Source organism: Rana temporaria, chromosome 11 (genome assembly GCF_905171775.1).
Source record: "Rana temporaria chromosome 11, aRanTem1.1, whole genome shotgun sequence".
Lineage (NCBI taxonomy): Eukaryota > Metazoa > Chordata > Amphibia > Anura > Ranidae > Rana > Rana temporaria.
The window spans coordinates 126647698-126674678 of NC_053499.1; the positions used below are offsets into that span (position 1 = coordinate 126647698).

At 43.8% G+C, this 26981-nt stretch overlaps 1 protein-coding gene across 1 annotated transcript in view; it reads left to right on the forward strand.

Moving 5' to 3' along the window:
- Positions 1-1384: 1384 nt before the first annotated feature.
- MBTPS1 (membrane bound transcription factor peptidase, site 1) overlaps positions 1385-26981 on the forward strand; it is a 53617-nt gene continuing 28020 nt past the window's right edge. The window contains exons 1-8 of the mRNA XM_040329096.1: positions 1385-1513; positions 8763-9210; positions 13393-13650; positions 18419-18622; positions 20403-20513; positions 21506-21615; positions 24722-24838; positions 25690-25757. Coding sequence (XP_040185030.1) covers positions 9042-9210; positions 13393-13650; positions 18419-18622; positions 20403-20513; positions 21506-21615; positions 24722-24838; positions 25690-25757 — 1037 coding nt within the window. The 5' untranslated portion in view covers positions 1385-1513; positions 8763-9041. The remainder of the gene's footprint in view (positions 1514-8762; positions 9211-13392; positions 13651-18418; positions 18623-20402; positions 20514-21505; positions 21616-24721; positions 24839-25689; positions 25758-26981) is intronic.

The window sequence follows — 26981 nt, forward strand, 5'->3', positions numbered from 1 at the left end:
GGGGGAGAGAGAGACCCATTCAGAGCGACAGAGAAATAGAGATATAGTAGGGTGACCAGACATCCCCGGTTTCAAAGGACAGTCCCCGGATTGAGGACACTGTCCCCGGACCAAGTCTGTCCCCAGTTTTGTCCCCAGATTGGATTTGAACAGGGGCTGGGGCAATTTCAAGAACAGTCAGTGCAGAATTAATAAAAAAAAAACAGAATTACACACCCCCGCTCAGCCGCTTCTACTAGCTTAGGGGGGTGTATTTTTTTCCATTAACCGGGGGCCCCTTTCTGATGATCATGTGCTGGTCGGAGCGGAGGGAATATTTCTTCAGTTTTGGTTGCATGCCCATTCAGCTTCGCTCGCATGTTCTTCTGCCTTGGCTCAAGTACCGGCCAGACGCCTGCCTGTTTATCTCCTTGCCTTCCCTGGTGGAGTGATCTTCCTCCGCTCCCCACCCAGTAGTACCCAGGGGGGCCCAGACAGTAAGACTTGACAGGCTGTGAGGTGGGTGGCGGTGATGGGCCGCCATTACTAGTAAAAAAAAAAAAAATATGTCCCTGGATTTCATTTTAAAAAACTGGTCACCTTAAAGCGGAGCTCCACCCTAAAGCGGAACTCACGCTGATCGGAACCCGCCCCCCCCCTCCGGTGTCACATTTGACACCTTTCAGGGGGGAGGGGGGTGCAGATACCTGTCTGAAGACAGGTATTTGCACCCACTTCCGGCCACACGTCACGGGCAAAAGACGGGTTTTTCCTGACTTCCCGTCTGTCCCCCGTTGTGTGCTGGGAACACTCGGCTCCCAGCACACAGCGTGTGAGCCAATCGGCGAGCGCAGCGCGACTCGCGCATGCGCCGTAGGGAACCGGGTAGTGAAGCCGGAGTGATTCACTTCCTGGTTTCCTCACTGAGGATGGCGGGGGGAGCAGCAGAGAGACGAGCGAAATTGTGATGGGTTCACTGAAGGGTAGTGTCGTAAATCCTGTGGAACGCATCGCACTTGCGGTTGGAACGCATTGCGCATGCGCAGTTGTCCGCCACGTGACTTCCGCAGCATTCTACGATAGGCAGCAGAATGTGACAATACAGCAGCACCATAGATAGCTACATCCCCTATTTTACATATTTACCATAAAGGGGGGAAAACTTTCCAGGGGTCAAGTTTTTATAGAAAAAAAAAAACAATTACAGGATTTTTGTTTTAAAAATGACATCTGGCTTGACTAAGCACAGAAATAAGCACAGTGAAAAGAGGACAGAGCTACATGATTTTACTAGGGTCTCCTCTACTGGGCACTATTTTTGCTTCATGTTTGGCTCCTGTGAATAAAGTTTTCATTGCTGTACAAAGAAAAAAAAAAAAGGTGTTTCCGGGCAGAACGGCCTTTCTCCGCCTCTTCCGGTGAAGTCACTCTGAGACCGAGAGAGAACGGAAATTAGAAAACATGGTGGCGGTGTAAGTGAAAAGCGCTGGCCGGGGACGTGTGAGTGACAGTAGGTGCTCCGGTGTGGAGAGAGGTAAGTGCTGAGCCCGGTGGGTGTCAGGCCTGACTATCAGCCTCCTCTGTCGCTGGAATGTACTGAGACCCGCATTGTTTACATTGTACTGCAGTCCTCGCCTGTCCATGCTTCATCCCCGGAGCAATGTCCTATCCCAGGGGGTCACCTCCAGTGATTCGGCTCCCTAGAAATAACCCTCTGACCCCCTATACCGGAAGTCACTGCATCTGCCTCCTAATGTAGAACAAAAGGCAAACTTTCTTTTCAGATTTGAGGGGATAGAGCCCCTGTCAGGTATTTATTTCTGCTTCTGTCCCCTTTGGGGGATTTGCTTTTGTCCAAGAGTAGATTTAGATGTGTGTGCAGATTTACAGCTCCTCTGAAGAGTGATCTGCATTTGGATTGCTTTTCAGAGGTGATGTGACGTCTTCCTTCACCGCCTATTTTAACCCAACTTTTGCCAACCAACATGCCACACTTGTGTGCATTGCATGCGGTTGTGGGGTGTTTGCTGCGCTTCCCCATTCACCCAAATTGGCGGCATTCAGTAAGCTTGCCACCTGCTCATTGCTGCATGTCTGGCCATTTTTGCCGCGGACATAAAGCATTGTGACTGCCTGCTGTAAATTCTTCCGTCCGCTGTCTGTTGCAACGTAAAGTGGATTTAACCCCCCATACGCCCAGTGAAGTGAACATCCTCAGATGATACACAGGGATAAAAACAATCTCCTTAGGGCTCTTTCACACTAGCGGACCGTTCGTCCGCTCATTACAAGTCTGTTAACGGACTTGTAATGAATCCCTATGGGATCGCTTCCGTTAGCGGATGGAGCATCCGCTAGCGTCCGCGTCCGTCGGGATCCGCTTTTCCGAACGGAAGAAACCCTATTTTTCTTCCGTTCGGCGGAACGGATCGGATGCAGACGGACAGACGGTCCATCTGCATCCGATCCCCCATAGGGGAGAGCAGAGACAGGGCGGTCCCTGCACTGTGTGCGGGGACCGCCCTATCCGCCGACAGCTCAGCGGGGATCCCCGCTGAGCTTCGGCGGACACACGGAGCGGACCCAGAAACGGTCCGCTCCGTGTGTTTTACATCCATATCTATCCATACATAATATCCATACATATCCATAAGTTTTACATCCATATCTGCTGTCTTCACATTTATATATTGTTTTAGAAAGTTCAGATCATGTTAGCTTCTCTCTTCCTGTTTAAGCCGTGGTTCACACTCGTGCGTTTTGACATGTAAAATCGGCGGCATTTGCCGTCAGTGGCACCACCCTAATCGTTGGGCGACACTGCATCTGTAGCGCTGCACTGATTTTAAAAAGTAGTTTTTGTAGTACGTTTTGCGATTTCGTCCGCGATTTACATCAGAAACCTGTAATCGCGGCCGAAATCGGGACTGACAAGTGTGAGTGATATCACTTGCACGGCTTCATTCCCGCAGCCCGGTGTGAACCTGGGCTAACAGAGTGTGATGTTTGGGCATACAGGCGAGATGGCTAACATTGCTGGTTGGAGGAAAGGCACACACCCTCTCATCATAGGCAGAGACTCTCATAGGTGTTTTGTAACAGGGCCAGCTCCCTGCTAATCTATTTATAGCAACCTCCCCCTGACAGAAGATCCAGGCTGCTTTTGTCTGGAGTTATCAGGGGATCGAGTCAGGAGAGAGCTAAGGGACTTGGCTCCTTGAAGAGAGATAACAAAATACTGCAGATATGTGCCCAGCTCAATTTTCGTCGCCCAAAAGTTGGCAAAACAGAAGGAAACTGTGTGAACTTACTGCAGCTGAAAAACTGTCAGTTTCCCGCACACATGAAAGCCTGAGGCTGCTGCTTCCCCTTCCTGGCTGTAATGACCTCCATACCACAGAAGCCTTGCAGGATCTGAAAGGATTGTCTTGGCGATCACACTAAGAATGTGGGTGTCTTCAGGGCCCGGGAGGTGGTAGCCGTGGTGTCAGGCTGGATCCTAAAGTGGGACTTCAGTCTTTTTTTTTCATCTTTCTATTAAATCTTCTGCCCTTGTTGTTTTAACTTTGTATAGTAAAACATATTTTTTTTTTGCCAGCAAATATTTACCTTGTCTTGTAAAAAAAGCCTAGGCTTATGACTAGGGTTGTCCCGATACCACTTTTTTAGGACCGAGTACAAGTACCGATACTTTTTTTCAAGTAGTCGCCGATACCGAATACCGATACTTTTTTTTAATGTCATGTGACTGTTTTCAAACCACAGTACAGACCAAAGATATTTTCTTTAGAATTATGAAGAACTGGTACATCATGGTGTGGGGCTGTTTTTTTAGCATACGGTACTGGAAAACTACATATCATTGAAGGAGTGATCACTGTCAGTGCAGCTCATCGGTGCCAGTGCCCAAAAGTGCAGCTAGCCAGTGCCACCTATCAGTGCAGATCAGTGCCCATTAGTGCATCAGTGCAGGGAGGCAGCTTGTTGGTGCATCTCATAAGTGCCACCCAATCAATGCCAGTGCCACCTATCAGTGCCATCCATTTATGAGTGCAATTCAATCAATGCCAGTGCCATCCAATGGTGCCATCCAATTTGTGTTCGATGTCACAAAAAAAAAAAAAGTATTCTATTTTGGTATCGGGAGTATTTGCGCGAGTACGAGTACTAGCGCAAATACTCGGTATCGGTATCTGGACAACCCTACTTATGACATCATGAACAGCTTGTTCTCTCTTGTGAGAGTTTGCCAGGAAGGAAGGGGGATGGTCATAAGGGGGCCAATGAGAGCTGCAGAGCTGGAGGTGTGCCTCTGTGTAAATCCAGGAAGTGAACAGGCAGCAGCTTCAGCTGCTTACAGTTAAATGGATGCAGCCAGACTTGGTGGAGGGAGATTTCTGCAGCATATTTGGCAAGTACAGAACCACAGTATATATAAAATGTTATGCAAAGTGGTTGGATGGAAGCTTCAGAATGGCTGTGTGTCTGAATGCTGTCACCAGGTCAGAAAATGAGAGGGAATGTCTAGAACCGTGACACAGCAGCCATAAAAATTCACTTTTATTGGTAGAGGGGGGAGGGCTAAAGAGATACAATCACCTCGCCCATTCAAAGTAACTGTTTGCAAAGGGCACCATAAAGCCTCGTACACAGGCAGAATGTCAGAAGACATTTGCTGGTACCAAAAATACCGGCCGACATTCTGCTCATGTGCAAGTCGGTCTGTCTGACAGAAGCCAGCCGCTCGGAAGTGCATGCTGGAAAATTTGCACAGAGCAGTTAGGATCCTTCTCTTCTCGGGACCCTCGCTCGCCCTCCTGGCCCCTCCCACTTGTCGAGTGCCCCACAGCAAGCAGCTTACTTTGGGGGCACCCAAACCTAATCACGGCTCCCTGTGTCCATTCGGACACAAAGCTGCGGTCTGGCCCCGCCCCCTCTCTTTTTTGATTGGCTGGCTGACTGACTTTGCTTGACAGCAGCGGGATCCAATGGCGCCACTGCTGTGTCTTAGCCAATCATGGGGGGAGTCCTGGATGGCCGAGGGACTCGTGGACGTCGCTGGAGAGAGATGGGGGTCAGTTAAAGTGGAGTTCCACCCTGAAAAAAATGTTTCCTCCAAAAATAAAAAAAAAAGAGAAAATTAAAATGAAGAAAAAAAATAAATTTTTTTACTTACCCGAAATAGCTGTTGCTATGCGGAAGTCCCGAATCTGCCTCTTCATCCTCTGTGGTGGATTCTCTTCCTCCTCCTACACTCGGTTTCGTCTTGTGAATGGGGCGCGCTGCATTCTGGGAACTTTGTGTGTCCCAGAAAGCAGCCGGCCCATTCACAAAGCGCCGCATTGCTCACGCATGCGCAGTAGGAAACGGGCAGTAAAGCCGCACAGCTTCATTGCCTGTTTCCCTTAGGCTGGCTTCACACTGAAGCGTCAGCCGCGGTGACGGTATAGCCGCGCTATTTGTAGCGCGGCTATACCATCGTGTTTACCGCGATATTCGGGCGCTAGCGGTGAGGTTTTAACCCCCGCTAGCGGCCAAAAAAGGGTTAATACCACCCGCGTTGCGGCGGTATTACAGCGGTATTACCGGGCTTTCCCATTGATTTCAATGGGAAGGCGCGGTATAGGAGCCGTGAACACACCGCTCCTATACCGCGGTAAAGATGCGGCTAGCAGGACTTTTGGAGCGTTCCTGCTAGCGCACCGCTTCAGTGTGAAAGCCTTCGGCTTTCACATTGAAGAGTACAGGGCATGATTTTTCCTGCGGTATAGCAGCGCTATTTTTAGCGCTGTACCGCATGAAAAACGTCCCAATGTGAAAGGGGCCTTACTGTGGATTGGGGCGCTTGGAGCTGCCAGGATCGAGGATCGGCCTCGGCGGGGGCTGACATCGCTGGCGACAAGGACAGGTAAGTGTCCTTATTAAAAGTCAGCAGCTACAGTGTTGGCAGCTGCTGACTTTTAAAAAAATGTTACCGGACCTCCGCTTTAAGTACTAGGGAGTGCTGGAGCAGCTGCTACACACAGAAGGCTTTTTATCCTAATGCTTTAAGATAAACAATACTTCTGACTTTACAACTCTTTTAAGGATGATCATGTGTCCTTATGACTCTTGCATTACCTTTTTTTTTATGAGTGATTAATCCATCAATTTGTCAGTAGTTTTATGGCCATTTAATTGCCAATTCTGAACCTTGTATTATTGACCAAGGATCAGAGCACATGGACTGATATGTCTTGTTTATTGGTGGGAAGTTACACAACGTCCTATGGGCTGTACAGATCAGTGTACTGCTTTTACTGCATTGTGTGGTCATTTAGTTTAATACGATTGCATTTAAAGCGGTTGTATACCCTCTGATATTTTTTTTTTTTACCCCTGTAAGGCAAAAGGCATAATGAGCTAGTATGTCGTCACTCCCGTGTATGCATGCGGGAGATTTCTTTCCGGCAAGGTCCGGCGTCTGCTGGGCTTTTTAGCCGAGAATCCCCTGTGCCCATGCACCGCTGCAGTCAGCGTCTCATTGCGAGGGGAATATCTCCTAAACCATTCAGGCTTAGGAGATTTTTTATTTTTTTTTAACCTACAGGTAAGCCTCATTTACCTGTGGGTAAAAGTTAAAACTGACTATACAACCGCTTTAATAAGTTCTTTTGAAGCAGAGCCATACTGCATATATACAAAACTTGCAGGTCAATGTTAGGGGTGCAACGGATCGTCACTGATCCGAACGGGTCACCCCGTTCGGATCGGCACACCCTTCGATCTGCGGAGCGCTCCGGAGCCATGGCCTAGGAAAGTCCCCGGCTTCGGCCTAGCTCCGGAGCGGCGGCCATCTTGCTCCACCATGTGTGCTTGCCAGTGCACAGTGCGACACGCCTCCCCGCCTCAGCGCGCTGACTTGTAGTCAGCGCGATGAGGCGGGGAGGCGTGTCACTCTGTGCACTGGGCTCTGGCAAGCACACTGGGTGGCTCTGATCCGTTTTTGTATCCGTTGCACCCCTATCCAGGAGGAATTGGTATGGAATCTCTCCAGCTTGCTCTGTTACCCTGCTCTGTTACCCAGAATGCACTCTGACTCATGCTTGTGTTAATATTTTTGGTTACAGGCATAATGACCCTCTATTGCAGAAGTAGGCAAATGTACAGTACATCCTCTAGTTGTAGAACAACAAGTCCAATCATGCCTCTAGAATAGGTTAAAGAAAAGCTGTTGTTTTGCCCTAAATGTGCAAGCATAGGTTTGCTTTAAAGGCTATGTTCACCTTTAAAACAAATATTAAATCACATGATTTTGCATTTATTTTTATTTTTTTATTTTTTTTAATGAGCCTGCTGAGCATTGCACTTGCCTTCAGCAGGTCGCAGGTGCAATGTCAGGCTCTGGTTTTGTGCCGTATTCCCATTGGGCTCTCTGTTACAAGATTAGAGGAAGAATGAATGAACTACAAGCGTGCTGAATAATGCACTTGCAGCCAATTCAAACTACAAGCATGTCTGCAGACTAAAGTTATTTTCATCACAAAAAGGAGCTTATGTGCTTAAATACAGTATATGTAAATCTGACGGACTGTTTACATGTTAAATTTTAAAAGCCGCAGCAAACCTGCTGACCTCACATGCTTGCTAATGTGACAGAACAACTCTGATATTCACATTTAACTAAATCTGAAAATCAGAGGTGTTCTGTCACATTAGCAAATGGCAAGAATGTAAGGTTTGCTGCTGCTTTTAAAATTTAACATGTAAACAGTCCATCAGATTTACATATACTGTATTTAAGCAAATAAGCTCCTTTTTGTGATGAAAATAACTGAATCTAAAACTCTGTTGGATGTAACAAGATTAGTCTTTTTTTTTTTTTCTTTATTGCTGATCCGAAAAATGATCCGATCCGTGACTCCTGATCCAAGGATCGATCCGATCCGTGAGTTTTTTTATCCCCTAGTCAATGTGTATGTAGAAAACCTACCTGGCTCCCCCCAGTTGCTTTGCGAGACCTGTGTGTGTCCCAGAAGACCATACAGAAAGCACCGCTTGACTTGCGCATGCACAGTAGGAAACTTGAAGGCTTCGCTACCGGTTTCCCTTACTTGCAATGCCTGCACCCGAAGCCGATGGATGGATTGGCTTGGGGTGCCGACATCGCGGGCTCCCTGGACAGGTAAGTGTCCATATCGCTGACTTACATTTTTTAGTTTTTTTCCCCTAGGCTGGAACTTTGCTTTAATATTATGAATTTAAATGCCTGTGAATTTATTGTCTGCTATTATTAGCACCTTTTGAAGCAGTGTTAAAAATTCTGCTTGCTGCATTTTTGGTTCGTATTTGGCAAACCGCACCAAAAACGTACCTCCCCATTAAAATGCATTGAAAACGCATCAAAAATGAACCTGTGTTTTTTTGATTCATTTTTTTTTGGGCCACTTGACCTATGACAAACATCATAAGCAAGGTAAAATCGGCAGCCATTATCGGCACTTTTTTTTATTTTTTTATTCCGCACATCGCTGAAAACCCTATTTTCAGCCAATCATTTTTGGCGTCTGAAATTTTGGTGCATCACCATTTATTACAGGCACTTATATAGTGCCATCAATTTACCCAGTGCTTGACATATATATTGTACATTCACGTAATTCCCTGCCCCTCATGGAGCTTACAATCTAAGGACCCCAACTTTATTTTTACTACTCTCTGTACCTTTGGCATAATCGTTGTTTTTCATTTAGTGATCAGTTGTATTTACCTCATACTAATATATAATTTTTCTTTTATTTTAGACCCTTTCATCGATACATTCAGCGCACTTCTTTTGCTTGTTTAAATCTCCGTTATGGATCTTGGTTTTTGTTTGTCCCACTCTGAGTGAACGAGGAATCTTCGCCGCCATGGAGAAGAAACGTCGAAAGAAATGAAAGCCGCACACTCAGGCTAAAGGTCTCTATCATGCGAACTTTATTGAGCCTCTAGATCTAATTTTGGTTGCCCGGCTGGACATTGTTGAGCAAAGACATATGTAGGTGCTGTGACTTCGTCATATTAATTTCAAACCATATTCTATGAACATGAGGTTTGCAAGCTTTTGGCTGCAGCTGGTAGTGATCTTACTGTGTCTGAAGAAGCACCAAGGCTCCCAGCCGGGAAACTCCTCCCATGAGCCTGAGTCCTGTCAAGACTGCTCCCATCTTACCCTTAGTGTGGGGTTCTCCTCAACGGTTGTTAAACATGGTGAGTTTTATGAACCTGTCAGAACTCAGAACTGTAGATTTTGAAAGTGGTCCTATTTGTTGCATAAATAACACAGGAAAAGAATTTAGGCTGGGTTCACACTGGTACGACTAATGCTACGACATTAGGAACACAAGTCTCATGACGTGTATAAATCAATGGCTCCCTATGAGAGCCGGCTTGGGGGCCAGAGTTGTCGGGAAGAGGCCCTTGTCCACATCAACATGGGTCAAGGTGCTTTGGGGTCAGGGGCACAGGGCCCCATGTTGGGGACACGTGGCCTGGTATGGTTCAGGAAGGGGGTACTCGCTCATCCCCACTCACTTTCCTGACCTGCCGGTTTGCATGCTCGATAAAGGGGCTGTTATGGATCTTAGGGGGGACCCCATGCTGTTTTTCTTTTTTTTTGGCACGGGGGTTTCCGTAAAATCCATATCGGACCCTTCAGTCTGGTATGGTCTTGGAGGGGGGAACCCCTATGCTTTTTTTTTTTTTTTTTCTTTTTTTTTTTGGGGGGGGGGGCGGGCGTGGAGTTTCTCCCTAAAGATTCATACCAGACTCAAAGGGCCTGGTATTGTTGGGATCAAAGTCGGAACCTGTTCATTGAAGTCTGATGGAAGTCGCACGGCAAAGTTTGATCAACAGTCGTATGACTGTTGTCGTACCAGTGTGAACCCGGCCTTACTCATTTAAGCTTTTTGCAGTACATGTCTAGGCATACTACTTGAATGACATAAATATACATGTTCAAATGCAGTGGAATGAGCCTTGTAGGAGAACTGACAGTCTGCTTTTTACTGTCAAAAGCTACATTTGCTGTATATTATGACATGTCAGAAATGTATTCATGCACACCTACTTAAAGCGGAAGTAAGCCCATTGATTTAACAGTTTCAAAAAAACATTACATTAGCCTCTTGACCACCGCCCCATGTCAAAAAGACGTCCTCTTTTTAAAGTTGAATATCTCGATAACGGCAGCAGCTGCTGCCACAACCGAGATATTCATCTTTTCAGGGGGCGGTGGTGTACACGATAACGGCGGTCTCCGCGGCGGATTCGCCGCGAGATCGCCGTTATCGGTGGCGGGAGAGGGCCCCCCCCCCCCTCCCGCGCCCTCCGCCGCTTACCGGAGCCGTCGGTAGCGGCGGAGGGGATCGGATGTGTCCGGCAGCTGAGCGGGGACGGGACTGAAGGAGAAATCTCCTTCACCCGTCCTCATAGCTCTGCTGGGCGGAAGTGACGTCAAAACGTCAGTCCCGCCCAGCCTCTTAAAGAAACATTTTTTTTTTTGTCATTTGAAAAAATGACTTTTTTTTTTTTTTTTGATTTTTTTTTTTTGCATTTAAGTCTAAATATGAGATCTGAGGTCTTTTTGACCCCAGATCTCATATTTAAGAGGACCTGTCATGCTTTTTTCTATTACAAGGGATGTTTACATTCCTTGTAATAGGAATAAAAGTGATCAATTTTTTTTTTTTTTTATTTCAGTGTAAAAAATTATAAAAATAAATAAGAAAACCAAAAAAAATTTTTTAAAGCGCCCCGTCCCGACGAGCTCACGCGCAGAAGCAAACGCATACGCGAGTAGCGCCCGCATATGAAAACGGTATTCAAACCACACAAGTGAGGTATCGCCGCGATCGTTAGAGTGAGAGCAATAATTCTAGCCCTAGACCTACTCTGCAACTCAAAAAATGCAACCTGTAGAATTTTTTAAACGTCGCCTATCGAGATTTTTAAGGGTAAAAGTTTGACGCCATGCCACGAGCGGGCGCAATTTTTAAGCGTGACATGTTGGGTATCATTTTACTCGGCGTAACATTATCTTTCACAATATATAAAAAAAATTGGGCAAAATGTATTGTTGTCTTATTTTTTAATTCAAAAAAGTGATTTTTATCCAAAAAAAGTGCGCTTGTAAGACCGCTGCGCAAATACGGTGTGACAAAAAGTATTGCAATGACTGCCATTTTATTCCCTAGGATGTCTGCTAAAAAAAAATATATAATGTTTGGGGGTTCTGATTAATTTTCTAGCAAAAAAACTGTGATTTTCACATGAAGGAGAGAAGTGCCAGAATTAACCCGGTGGGCAAGTGGTTAGTTGTGTCCTCAACCAAACTGTCAAACCAGCTAATGACTGGTGTCATAACTGATCACATGTGCAGCACAATGGCAGTTGAAGATTAAACAGAGGGGAAGATGGCGGCTTCCTTGGCTAAAAACCTATAGGAGGGTTTACTTCCATTTCCAAAGTGGAACTAAACCCATCGATTTAGCAGTTTCAGAACATGGATACATTCCTGAAATGTGCCAGGACTTTAACTCACAATGGTTGTGCTCTCAACCAAACTATCAAATGGCTGGTGTTATAACTGATCACATGCGCAGCATCCTGCTAACTTCAGATAAAAAAGAGGCTAAGATGGCAGCTTCCATGGATGAAAACAATACGGTTTAGTTCTGCTTTAAAGGAAACCTGTACTGGGGAAAGTATGGATCCTGCCACTGCTGATCTTCTTTTACTAGTATACAATACTTGTTACTTTACTGCCACTTGGATGCAAATTATTGGATTCAAAAACAAGTATGCAGATCAGGCTCACTGGGTGCATTGTTTTAGGTGAGTGAAAAAAAGTATTGAATACAGAGACAGCCAACGTCACACAGGGGACTGGTTGCAGGTGAACCCATACGGACCCTCCACTCTCCTCTATGGAGCTGAAGTTTCAACAGACGTGTGCCCATTGACATCCGCCATCATCCAATTCATACCTGCTAAAAACAGATAGATGGGGATCTGTTCCCCATCTGCCTGGTGGATTGGATCAGATGACAGTCGTTGTAAACAGACAGGCGGTCCGTTTACATCCGACCATTCATATAGGAGAGTAGCCTGTGTCTGTTCTGCATAAGCGGAGCAGACACAGACCAGCCATCTGCCTGCCAAGTGGGGATCAGCAGACAGATTCCTCACTAAGCAGATGGAGGTCGTCCCACGTAGAAGGGGGTCTAATTCTGTTGGTGCAAGTTTTCTTTTATAGTGATATTATGAGTTTGGTTTCCATGATGGAAATGGACTGGCTTCAGTTTGATTCCACAGTTTAGAAACATCCGTTCAGAACACGTTAAAAGGCACCATGTAAAAATATAATATAATCTGCAATAAGTAACACTCATCTGTCTGGCTACATGTTTGTTCCGAGTCAGTGACTCACTACTTATTTAGGAGTGTGCAAATTCTCATCTAGAAATATATTGTAACTTGGCAAACCATTTGCATATTCCTGTCCTGGCAGGTTCACTGCATCTTCTTAAAGGTTGGAAACCCTTGTGGTTTTTCACCTTAATGCTCTGTGCTCCCCCAAAAAGCTTTCATTTTACTTGTCTAAACCCGGTCTTTCCAGCTATGGGGATACGTGCTCCAGCCAGTGTCTCGGGTACCGATTGGATAGATTAATGGCAGCGCAGCCATTGGCTCTTGCTGCTATCAATCAAATACGGGGGTGGGCTGAGTCCTGCTGTCTGTGTTAATAGATGCAGCAGAACATGGGAGCGCGCCCACAAGAGTTAAAAAAAAAAACGCTTTGGTTACCGTTTTAGAAAACAAGTTGCAACTCCTAACTCCTTGCCTGCAGAAATGTTACTAATGTACCACACAGGCTGTCAGGTAATTTTACAATGTGTCCTGCCTGAGGGTGGCACAGTGTACACTTCTTCTTTTGGTTCTCCAGTTTTTTTTTCTGGCAACATGAATGATTGCTGCATCTCTAGTAAGGATGAGCTCTGGCGTGTTCGCATAAAACACGTGCAGAGCCCGCCAGGAAGTGTGCATGGTGCTGCGCTAATAACAGCCAGGGAGACATTTCACGATCCCCGAAGCCGAGCATCGGGACAATGTCTCCCTGGCTGTGATTAGCACAGCGCCGTGCACACTTACTGGTGGGCTCTGCACGTGTTCTATGCGAACATGCCAGAGCTCATCCTTAATCTCTAGGATGGGCTGCAGGTGGAGACTCTGGTTGTTCTTTACAGTAATTCCAAGCGCAGGAGTTTAGCAAGCCAAGATGGAGGCCGAAAAGGTAAACGCTGTGGTAGGAGTGACCTAGGTTTGTAGATCTTTGCATCCAAAAATGTGCTGGCTATATCTGTGACAACCCTTTTTTTTTTTTTTGTCTAGAATATATTGTAGCTTTCAATGGTTATTTCACAGCAAATGCGCGAAGCAAGTTCATCACCAGTGCGTTGAGAAGCAGGGGTATAGAGGACTGGAGGATTGTACCACGAAACAACCCAGCCAGCGATTATCCAAGTGACTTTGAATTGATTGAGATCCGTACAGCTCACAGGGATGGAGTGCTGACATTGGAAGACCACCCCAACATCAAGCGTGTCACGCCTCAGAAACGCGTCTTCCGCTCCCTCAAGTTTGCTGAAAGTACGTTTTTATTGATTTTTGTCTTTATGATGCCTGCACTATATCCGATGTCTTGTATAATATAAAAAACCTGCATTGTTGTCTAAAGCTGTGAATTTTTTGTTGTAACATTTCAGAGGTATCTATTAGGACTTTCCAGGCCCAGCTACAATTTTGAATACTGTATATACTCGAGTATAAGCCGAGTTTTTCAGCACTTTTTTTTTTCCCTTTGTGCTGAAAATGCCCCCCTCGGCTTATACTCTGGTCACCTTTTTGCACCTAATCTTCCGGACTTTGGGTAGCCGGTGCCGGCCGAAGGTCCTCTGGACCCCAAACTTGGCACACATGTAGCCCCACTCTTCCTCTATAAGTGTGCAAAGTTTGTTGTCTGGGGGACCTACGGCTGGGGAGCACCTATATATTATATATTATATTATATTATATTTTTTTTGGATATCTGTCAGTTTCACTTTAAAGATCTTTATCGAGGGACAATACATCTGCTATAAAATACCTGGTGTCCAGTTGGCACTCAACTGTTATTTCTGCAGTCCAGGTTTGAGTGTAAAGATTCTGACTGCTTGCTGTAGGCACCAAGGAATATTCCTTCTAGCACAATTTCATACATTGGCCCCAGTGTGAGTGCAGACAGACACATGAAAGGCTGGTATACCCAGGAGATGCCTTTTAGGATTTGCTTGTTATCCAAATTGATTTAAAACTGATCTTAAAGTGAAACTGAACTGAAAAAGTGAAGACTTGCTGTGTTTGGGGAAAATTTCATTTTTTTTAACTATACAGTACAAAAAAAGTACCCTTTTGTCTGGAACACCCCCTGAAAAATAGTATGTTCTTCCTGGTATGTGAGGTTAGCTAAACAGTTCTTTCCCTACACTCTCTTTCTATTTTTTTTAGCAGAGACCCCAGAGAATAAAATGGTGGTCGTTTAATTTTTTTGTCACGTGGTATATTGATGACCCTTCCTGCTTCTAAAAGGAATCGCTTTTCATGAGAAACCGAATCGCCGGCCTTAAAATAAATAACGGGGTAATGGCTGATGGGACTCGAATCTCAAAATGGACCTGGATCTAGATCTAAAAATAGTCTTGGATCTAAAAATGGACTATATAACAGTGGTGACCAGGGCTGCAGCTAACTATTATTTTCATAATTGCCCATAGTGACCCCAAATCTTCGCTTCTGGAGTCCCCCCACTGGTGATCTTGGGCCGATTGCTATGGGGGCAGGCGTGCAGGCTCATTCCTGGGCCAGGCTGTGTGTGTTTATAGAGAACCTCATGATTTGACTTGCAGCAAAAGCAGCCAATGGCTCCCGCTGCTCTGTGTGTAGTGAGAGCAGGGAGCTGAGGAAAGGAGAATTGCAGGTGGATACAGTGCTGGATCCATGTAGGGTACATATATTGGGGGGCACAACTAATTTTTAGTGTAGGGAATGTATGGAGGTAAAAAAAAAAAAACATATAGAACCACTTGAAAGTAAATCATATTCCCTGTGATTTTTTTTTTTTTTTTTTTTTTTTTTGTTTCAGTATTTTTTTGTTTCAAAAAATTCAGCTTTAATGACTTTAATTGTATGCTCGGTTTTCTGACAAGGTGATGGCTGTACAACTGGAATCTATCTGTGTATGCCTGATACCGATATTTGGTATATGCAGCTCTGTGCATGTGGGCCTTTGCTTGCTTGTTGCTGAATGAGCTGCACTGCAGTATATGTTCAGCTGAACAGGAAGGCTCCGTTTTTTCATATCCTGGTGTCGGCTTTCTTTCTCCTCTGACACAAGTGCCCTTTGCTCTTTCTGGTAAAGGTCGTGTGTGATATACAGTGTATATAGTGTGTGTATATAGTGTGTGTATATAGTGTGTGTATATAGTGTGTATATAGTGTGTGTATATGTGTGTGTGTATATGTGTATGGAAGTGAAGAACTCCCCTATGAGACACAGATGGCAAATAAAACTGACATGGGTTCTAACCTTCCCTCACTCTATCCAAAATGAAGGAAAAAGTTTTGTCTGCAGTTGGGCAATGCTGACGTGCCAGCCCCGATCCTGCCCAATATCGGGTTATAAAGTTATTATTATTTATTTATTTTCTTGCGTATTTCTTACCACTTCAGCCCCTGAAGAATTGGCTGTCCAATGACCCAACCATTTTTTGCGATTCAGCACTGAGTCGCTTTAACTGAAAATTGCGTGGTAGTGCGACGTTGTACCCTAGTGTGTGTTCTAACTGTAGGGGGAGGGAAATCGAGGTTCCTAGCTATCAGGAACTCACGATCTGTCTTTCCTCACAGAACAGGGATGTGTGTGTTTACACACACATGTCCCTGTTCTGCCTCTTGTGCCCGTGATTGCTCGCGACCACTGGTCACGGGCATCGGCACCCCCCGCGATGCAGCGGGCGTGCCTGCTATCCCGCTTAAAGGGACCAACTTACAGCTACGACGGTTTGCGGGATTATGCCGATCTGCAGCCGTATAACGACGGCGGCTAGTCGGCAAGTGGTTTAAGCTCTGAAAAAAGGCCTACTCCTGAAAATGTCAATTGTGGTACACGTGTTATATATTGCCGCACACGCCAGAATGAGAGCAATAATTCTAGCACCAGACCTCATTCATAACGCTAAACTGAAGGCCTATTGGACTTTTAAAGTGCTGCCCATGGAAAATATAGGGTATTGGTGTTTGTCGCAGTTTCACTGGCGCACACAAATTTAAAGTTTGACATGCTGGGTATCTATTTACTCGTCGTAACCTCTGCTTTTGGGTAATTTATTGCATTTTTTTTTCTTTTTGTGCCCCCCAAAATTTACTTTTAGTCTACGTTCACACTGGGGCAGGATTAGCGGCACTTTATAGCTGGGGATGCTTCTTGGCTTTGCTTTTAACCCCTGCTAGTGGCAGAACAAAGGGTGCAAAGCGCTTTGGCGGTGGAGGAGCAATGTATACACTGCTCCCGCACCGCTTGAAAGATGCTACGTGCAGAACTTTTTCTAACATCCTGTAAGCACAGTGCCCCAGTGTGAAAGCACTTGGGCTCTCACACTGGGACTGCAGGGGAGGTGTTTTTTCAGGCGCTTTTTTTTAGCCCAAACGTCTGAAAGCACCAGTGTGAAAGGGGTATAAATGTGTGTTTTTCAGAGGGGGGGGGGGGGGGGGAGTTTGTTTCCTAGACATTTGCGGGAAAATCGTGCGACAAAAAATTAGGGCTTCCACTGTTTTCTAGGTTGTCTGCTTTCAGAAAATAATAAATTAAATAAAACCCCCAAACATGTATGTATGTATGTATGTATGTATGTATGTATGTATGTATATATGTATGTATGTGTGTATGGGGGTTTATTTAATCGTTAGAGCTAAAATTATTTTTATTTGAACATGCAAAAATGTCTCTGGCTGTGAAAGGGTTAAGTTATTCACTTTCGGGAGCATGTTGCATATTCCACCAGTAAAGTTTATTAATTTCAAAGAACAAAAAAAATGTCTCCTAACTTTTTTTTTTAGCTGGCTTATAAATTCAAAGCAAATTTTGTCAAGCCCTGCCCTAATTATCGGACAACTGTGTACAGGGGCAGCGCAGCCCCATTTATTTAAATGGATCTCACTTGGCAGGCAGTGGCGCCCGCTGAGTGACATCGAGGGTAAAATTCCTGCCGCAGCCACAATACTTTGTATTTGTATGCCCCAGGCCTTGAGTGGTAAATATGCAGCTCAACCACAGGGTTTTGCCACCCTTCAATCTAAATGAGGCCCAGTGGTAATATTGGAAACGCAGTTTGGATACGGTGTCTTGCAAGAAAACAGACAAACTGCCGAAGTGTGAGCTAGATACTTCACACCAGTAAACAGTTTGGGTATTTTTTAGCTTTTTAACATTTAAAATACAAGCTAAGGTTGATGAAAAAGTGTTCCTCCAAAAGTCTAGCTTAACAATGCACCTTCCAGGCTTTCTTTGTGTTGTGGTGGTTGTTCATAGTTTACCTTTTTTTTTATTTTCTTAATTATGGAAGCATCAGTATGAATGTGTGATTTATAGTTTGGTTTGTATTTTAATACTAGCTGTTTTTATAAGACATTAAAGTGGATGTAAGCCACTCTCATCCTTTCTAAACTACTGCCATAGTGCTGATCTATATGCCTCCTGCATGTATCCTTACCTGTCAAATGTCTTCCCTCTGTCTGTTATAAGAAGTGAAAAACTGCAGATTCTGTGGGTGGGTCTGTTGTCTGGAGCTCTGTGGGTGGAGATGTGATGTCAGTAGACTCCTCGCCCTCCTTTACACTCCCCTTGTCAACATGCATTTTTTCCTATGTATTCCTTACAGTAAATTCTGCTATGATCACTAACATCCAGTCAGAATCCAGAAAAGTAACCACATGACTTCAGAAAAGGGGTGGAAATTAAAAAATGCCTGTCTCCCAGGCTAGTGCATGAGATATGTAAATAACCTGTCACTCGCAGCAAGGGGGCGGACGGACTAAGGTTTTTCTCTGTAAGTCCGTTTTTATTTCAATGAATAATAAGAGGATTGCTCAGAGCTGGAATAACGCTGTGTGACAAGACTCTGCACAGATGATAGGGAATCTTATACTCTACATTGTGATATAAAAAAATAAAAAATCGGGTTTGCATCCACTTTAAGTGAAATAATGTCAATTGACTTTTTTTGTGGGTTTTTTTGGTTGTAAAATTCTGTGTAAGAAATGCCTTTGTTTTGGTTTTGTGAATTTTAGTCTCCTGCTGTAATCTTCCATGTTTTCTCCTTAGGTGAACCTGCCGCCCCATGCAATGAGACAAAATGGAGTCAAAAATGGCAGTCTTCACGACCACTCAGAAGGACCAGCCTGTCTCTCAGCTCTGGATTTTGGCACGCAACGGGGAGACACTCTAGCAGACGACTCCTGAGAGCAATCCCACGTCAGGTGGCCCAAACACTGCAGGCTGATGTGCTGTGGCAACTGGGATATACAGGTATGTGATTTCCGCAGCACCAGCGAATGTTGAAGTGGGTATGGGGTTTTATGCACTATTCACCTGTTTGTTGTATTATTTAAAGTCTACTCCAGCATAGTTTGTATTTTCTTCAGTTTTAGAGTGGGTAGGGTTGAAACCCTTCTTTATTTTTATTTTTTATTTTATTTTTGGATCACTGATGTCTTGTCCCCCCCCCCCCCCCCCCCCCCCCTTTTTACCATACATTATTCTTCCTGGTAACAAATTGTCACACTCATACTTGAGTAAAGGTCGACGAGATGAAGGGGGGGGGGGGGGGGGAAAGAAAACCGCCTAAGGCCTCGTACACACGACCATTTTCCTCGACAGAATCCATCAAGAAACTTGGTGGCAGAGCTTTTTGGCAGAGGAAAACGGTCGTGTGTATGTTTTTCATCGATAAAACTGTTGAGGAACTCGACGAGAAAAAAAGAGAACAAGTTCTCTTTTTCCTCGACGGGAGTCTCAATTTCCTCATTGCGTTTCTCGTCGACTGGTTTACGACGAGAAACACGTTCGTGTGTATGCTTAGAAACCTGCGCATGCTCAGAATAAAGTATGAGACTGGAGCGCACCTTCGGTAAAAGTAGCGTTTGTAATGGAGATGGCACAATTGTCACACTGTAACAGACTGAAAAGCGCAAATCGTCTCTTACCAAACTTTTACTTAACACGCAGTAACATGAGATTGGCAAAAGTAGCCCCAAGGGTGGCGCCAGTGGAATCGAACTTCCCCTTTATAGTGCCGTCATACGCGTTGTACGTCACCGCGTTTGAGATCGACGAGATTTTGTCTTGACAGTGTGTACGCAAAGAAAGCTTGCCAAGATTCTCGACAAGCCTGACAAGGAACTCGTCGAAGAAAAAGGTTGTTTCATTTACGACGAGTTCCTCTGTCGTGTGTACGAGGCCTTAGCAGTGATGGTGAACCTTGGCACACCAGATGTTTTAGAACTACATTTCCCATGATGCTTATGCACTCTGCATTGTAGTGAGCATCATGGGAAATGTAGTTCCTAAACTTCTGGGGTGCCAAGGTTCACCATCACTGGCCTAAAGTATCGGGATGTAAAGAATGTAATGTAAAGTAGTGAGTGTACAGCTTGTATAACGTTATACATTTGATGTCCCCTCAAAATAAATCCTCACACAGCCATTAATGTCTAAACCGTGTATGGAAAAACATTTTGTATACTAGTAATGGTGACGTATAGTGGGACTGCGATATTGCAGCAGACAATCTGGCACTAACTGACACTTTGTGGGAACCAGTGACACTAATACAGTGATCAGTGCTAAAAATATGTCGCTGTACTAATGACGTGGGAAGGGGTTAAACATCTAGGGCGCTCAACGGGTTAACTGTGTGCCTAGCCAGTGTTTGTGTACAGTGTGTGCTGCTTTTACTAGAGGAAGATTAAAGTGTAAGTAAAGGAGTCGCAGCTTCTCAATCACAGGATCCCACTGAAGTTTATTTCCAAAAAATAAATACATTTTGATTTTTGCTGATCCTTTACAAACAATATGCAGCAATGGGTATGCGGAGGAAGGAGGCAACGTTTTTGAGCAGACTTAACTTGGTATTAGCATTTCCTTTCATGCCAAAAAAAATGGCTAATATGAATGACATGTTGTACAATTTTTTTGAAAATATCACAAATGTTTTGCCTGTTCTTTGGTGGTTTTTATTATCTGTACATATATTCTTTAATTGTTCTTAAAATAATCATTTTATATAATTTATTCTATTTTTAATCAGGAAGTAACGTTAAAGTTGCTGTTTTTGACACTGGATTAAGTGAAAAACACCCACACTTCAAAAATGTAAAAGAACGAACTAACTGGACCAATGAGAAGACTTTGGATGATGGTGGGTATAGAGCCAGTTTTACAAACACAAGGATTTGGACTTTTCACATCTACCGTTACAATCAAATTATGCTCCAATCATGATCTTGTATCGTAGGATAGGATGTGCTTATGATAGACAAGTTTGCCAAGCCTAATATATTTGGCCTCATGCCTCACTGTATATATGGTGCTTCTATATACAGTGGGTCATGTATAATGGGGTACTTCAAGATAGAGGTATGCTTTAACCCAGGGGTCTCAAACTGGTGGCCCTCCAGCTCTGGCAGAACTACAAGTCCCATGAGGCATTGCAAGGCTGACGGTTGCAAGCATGACTCCTAAAGGCAGAGGCATGATGGGACTTGTAGTTCTGCAGCAGCTGGAGGGCCGCCAGTTTGAGACCCCTGCTTTAACCGCTTCGCGCTATAGCCAAATGACGGCTATATGCCGGGCCTTAATTGCCGGGAGGACGTCTATTGACACTGCCTGTGAGACTTGGCTGATCAGATTGGAGTAAGGGACCAATCCCAGCCCCTAACCATGTGAACAGCTGTCAGCTAATGACAGCTGATCACGTGATGTAAACAATTGGTAATTGTTTACATTAAATGTCGATAATCTGCTTCTTTTTTTTTTTTTTTTCTGCTCGCGCTGACAGTGTATGATGATTGGTTTGTGCAAATGTTATAGCGTCTAAAAACGATGGGTTATATTTATTTTTTATATTGGTAATGGTGCCGATCAGCGAATTATAGCGGGACTTTGATCTTGTAGCGGACAATACTGACACTTTGTAGGAACCAGTGACACTAATACTGTGGTCAGTGCTAAAAAATATGCCCTGTCACTGTACTAATGACAATGGCTGGGAAGTGTGTGTGTGTGCACCATTTTTGTTTGCCTTATGTTGCAGCGCGTATGTTTCCACATGCTCTAAATATGTAACATTTGTTACATGAGAGCTACAAAGTTGTTAATCTGATCTAAACTTTTGTCTTTTCCTTTTTAAAGGGCTTGGACATGGGACTTTTGTGGCGGGGGTCATTGCCAGCATGAGAGAATGCCAAGGATTTGCCCCAGACTCTGAGCTCCATATATTTCGGGTCTTTACCAATAACCAGGTACTCGTATCGTTTTAACACTAAAAGGCAAACCAATATTTTATTTCTAGGCACGCTTGTTGAGTTAGTATTGTAAAGGTTGCGCCAAAAAAATGTATTAAAGTTGACAAACGTTTTTTTTTTTTTTATGTATATGTATATGTATATATCTATCTATATATTGCCATGTAATTTACTTACATGGCATTTACTTGTTTTTTGATTTTTTTTTTTTTTTTTTTTTCTCTGGAAAAGTTTTTTTATCTTTATCCTCGCTGAATTAATTGTAGGCTTCACCAGAGGAAATAATAAAAAATTATTCATTTTTTTTTAAAGTGGCCAAAAACGCAACTGACCATTGAAGAATTCCATAAAATTTAAATTAATGCATTTTTCTTCCTCTTTTTGTTGATTGAAGAAATGAGTGTGACAGGGCCCTTGCCTAACTGTAGCACTTCGCTTCTAAACTCTGTCTGCGATACCCAGACTCACTTTCATAGCTGCCCTTCTCTTTGGTCATTTATCAGTTCTCTTCTGGGTTAAATGACATTTAGTGTCACTTAACTTTTTTCCTCTGGGTGCTATGGACCGGCCCCTGGGGGCATGTCAAAGTACCCTGCACACAGGGTACAATGATGCCTCCCTGCATAATTATGCCCCCCCCCACCACCACCACCACCACCACCAGATCAGTGCTCTCAGCCATTGGCATTATTGGTCATGCCCCTTCAACAGAAGCCAGCCGAATGGCTGGCTTCTGTCGGACTGACTGCAGTACACACATGTCGCGGGATTTCTGTTGAACCCATCTATGCCGCCCGATATTCGGCCCGTGTGTACTATGCTTGCAAAAATAGAAACGTTTGAGGAGATAAAATGGTGAGACAAAAAGCGTGCTTTGTCTAAGCCTTTCAGAATGCAATCGCCAACACAATAATATACAAAGACATCACATGATCACTTCACATAATTGATTCAAAACAGATGTGATTCTTCCGGTGATTGGATCCCTGTGTTCTGTTCTTTGCTCCCAAAACAAAAAACTGTTTTCCATATGAGTGGCTTGGGAATGCTGTTAAAATATCCATTGTAGAAAAAACATTAATGATAAACAAATTCCACAATATAAAACATATCAAAAGCAATATACAAAAATCATAATAAAACAAACCGATACAGCAACCTCCTTTTTTGTAGGTGGGAAAAACATGCACACCTCATCACATGACATGACACACACCATATCGTATAATGCAATATGGTAGATCGAATAATTACAATGAACTTGGACTAAAATGCCCACGAGATGGCGTGGCATCTCTGACACATGATCTTACCAGATGTATAAAGTATAAAACATGTATAGTATACACCTATTCCTTTCAGACATTTCCCTAGAAACCAAGTCAAAAATCAAAATTGAATCGCTCATAAAAGTGGGTCCCACTCAAAGTTTAAACCCTCCGGTTTCCTAGTTTGCAAGGAAAATATCCAGAACGCCTCTCGTTGCAAAGTATTCTAAAATTATTACCACCTCTTCTAGGTGTACAAACTGTTTCTAATACATTGAATTAGAGAGGTGTCTCCCCCATGTGTCATTGAAATATCTAGCTACATTGGTCCCATGTTCCTTTTCATTATCGTAGATATGATCTTGTAGACCAGGGATATGCAATTAGCGGACCTCCCAGCTGTTGCAAAACTACAAGTCCCATCATGCTTCTGCCTCTGAGTGTTATGCTTGTGGCTGTCAGAGTCTTGCTATGGCTCATGGGATTTGTAGTTCTGCAACATCTGGAGGTCCGCTAATTGCATATCCCCGTTGTAGACGATCATGAAGTCTCCTGGTAGTTTGACCAACAATGATGCTGCGATCAAGGCTCTTTGGGGCCAAAGCATCACTTCCAGGACTTCTTGTTCTTATGCTGAAGATGGCTCATAATGACATTGGCTGTATGTTTAGGGTCGTTGTCCTGCTTCAGCATAAATTTGGGGCCAGTCATGGACCTCGCTGATATTATGGCAGAAATGCAGCCCCAAACTTGCAAGGAACCTCCTCCAAGGCTCACTGGTGCCTGCAGAAATTCATTATTGTACCTCTCTCTCCAGCCCTTGGGCCAGCAAATGGCCGCCTGCTCCAGCCAAACATATCAACATTTTTTGAGTCGCTTGTCCTTGTATCCACTTTGAAGGCATGTCTTTTTGGATGCAATTCTTCCTTGTAGACCCATGTTTCTCAACTCCTGTCCTCAAGTACCCTATGTCATGTTTTCAGAATTTCCCTCAGATGAAACCATTGTGATAATTACTAAGGCAGTGTAACTGATCAAATCGCATGTGCAAAATATTGGAAAACCTGAAAACATGACCCGTTGGGGGTATTTGAGGACTGTAGTTGAGAAACATTCTGATCAGACCTCTCCAGACAGTAGATGGGTGTACCTGGTCCCACTGGTTTCTGCCAGATCCGTGCTGGTGACACTGCTGGACATCATCTGATGTTGAAGGGAAGTAAGCATGATGTTTTTCATCTGCTGCATAAAATTTCCTTGGCCGACCACCATCTCAAAGTTCTCCTGATCTTAACATCATGGAGTCTGTCTGGGATTACATGAAGAGACAGAAGGATCTGAGGCAGCCTACATCCACAGAAGATCTGTACTTAATTCTTTAAAGATGTTTGTAGCAACCTACCTGCTGAGTTCCTTCAAACTGTGAAGTGTACCTAGAAGAATTGATGCTGGTTTGAAGCCAGAGGGTGGTCACAACAAATATTGATTTGGATAGTTCCTCACTCACTTTGCAGTTTGTAAATTGAGAAAAATAAACAATTAAAGATATTTTTGAAAGCATTCTTGCTTTACAGCATTTCTTCACACCTGCTTAAAACTTTTGTACTGTACATTACATAATTACATAAATGTAAGGAATATGGGAATGAATGGAGCCAGAGGGTAGGTCTCCATATAATGCCATGTTTTACTTGTTTCATTCACATTCATGCAACAGGGAGTCGTGGTCTGTGTGCAGACAGCCACTGTTGGTCTTCCTTTCTTACACATAATTTCCTGTTTTCATTCCGTCTTCCTTGAATCATTATAAAGTTTGCATTGTTTGTCTTTTTCAGGTCTCCTATACATCATGGTTCTTGGATGCCTTTAATTATGCTATCCTAAAGAAAATTGATGTTTTAAACCTCAGTATTGGAGGACCAGACTTTATGGATCATCCGTTTGTTGATAAGGTCTGTTTTTTTTTTTTTCAAGGGAAAAATAATTCTGTAACCAGATTTTAACCTCTTGTTGACCGCGTAAAGCTTATATACAGTGCCTAGAAAAGGTGTTCTTTAACTCCCAGTAGCCACAGACATCCACAATGGCCTGAGGTTGTGTGCAGAGAATGTACTGACTGAGCAGTCACTGATGGCTTTCAGTTAAGGCTTGTGATCAGAAGTCAGCGGGATGGGTTCCCAATCATGTCACCACTTTGAGAGCCATCTGTAGCAGTAACGGAGCCGATCACTGCAATAAAGTGATATCAAGGGCTTAACTTTTTTGCTCTGTGTAATGGCTTTGCGCAGAGCAGCCCTGATTGTCCAATTCTGGGGTGCCCCGTTGGCGTTTCTGGCTCCTCCTGCCCTTGGAGCTTGCTGAGGTGGGGGCCTAATCGTGCAAGCGTGATCACAAGCCACACAGTTAGCAAAGTGAGATCAACACACGTTTTGACTCTGTTTGAAATGGGACTTGCCTATGAGCACTGCTAATTGTGTTTTTATATAAATCCTGATAATGGTGTGGTGAATACTGGGCTGTAGAGTAGAATGCAGAAACTTACTAGCAGTGCTCTGAAAGTCTTGTCGCAGCTCTCCTCCAGTGTGGTGAGAACATATGTTGAAGACAGTGGTAAAGGAGCTTTATTAGCTTCCATCACAGTGCTGCTAGTTTTAATGCTGTGCGTTTTATTTTTATATATAGGTGTCCTTCAGAACTTCATCCTTTTGATTCCCCAGCCAGTGCAGACGAGCATAGAGTGCAATCATCCTTCTTTTCTTGCCAATGTGATATAGAGATACTCATAGATTTTGTTTTCTTGCAGGTTTGGGAGCTCACAGCCAACAATGTCATCATGGTTTCTGCCATAGGAAATGATGGACCACTTTATGGGCATGTATTTAATATCCAGAAGTGCTTATGTTTGATGACAAAATAGTTTAACTTTAATTTCTATGTGTACAGAATATACAACAAAATTATCTCACGATATTGTAATAAGCTTAAAGTGGAAGTTTAGTCAAATCCTAACTGTATTTTAACTAACGACACTGTAAAGGAAAAGATGTCTATACTTGCCTATTTTGAGACCGCTCTGGTCACATGATGTCCTCCCAGCATCTGCTTCAGTGTACAGGGACCGCCGACAATGGATGCCCCATAATACGCCTGAGTGACATCACCTTGTAGGCTCTGCAGCTTTTGGCGATTTTTTTTTTTTTTTAACCACTTAAGCCCCGGACCTTTAGGCAGCTAAATGCCCAGGCCAGGTTTTGCGATTCGGCATTGCGTCGCTTTAACAGACAATTGCGCGGTCGTGCGACGTGGCTTCCAAACAAAATTGGTGTCCTTTTTTTTTCCCCCACAATTAGAGCTCTTTTGGTGGTATTTGATCACCTCTGCGGTTTTTATTTTTTGCGCTATAAACAAAAATAGAGCGACAATTTTGAAAAAAATGCAATATTTTTTACTTTTTGTTATAATAAATATCGCCCAAAAACATATCTAAAAAAAAAAATTTTCCCTCAGTTTAGGCCGATACGTATTCTTCGACCTATTTTTAGTAAAAAAAAAATCGCAATAAGCGTTTATCGATTGGTTTGTGGAAAATTTATAGCGTTTACAAAATAGGGGATAGTTTTATTGCATTTTTATTAATTATTTTTTTTTTACTACTAATGGCGGCTATCAGCGTTTTTTTTTTTTTTTTTTTTTTTTTTTGTGACTGCGACATTATGGCGGACACTTCGGACAATTTTGGGACCATTGTCATTTTCACAGCAAAAAATGCATTTAAATTGCATTGTTTATTGTGAAAATGACAGTTGCAGTTTGGGAGTTAACCACAGGGGGCGCTGTAGGAGTTAGGAGTGTAGGAGTGTGTGTTTACAACTGAAGGGGGGTGTGGCTGTAGGACTGATGTCATTGATCGAGTCTCCCTTGCATAAGGGATCACTCGATCGATACGCCGCCACAGTGAAGCACGGGGAAGCCGTGTTTACACACGGCTCTCCCCGTTCTTCAATTCCGGGGAGCGATCGCGACTGAGCGGCTATAAACAAATAGCCGCGCAGTCGTCCCGGATGGCTCCCCGAGGGAACCCGACCGCCGCATTTA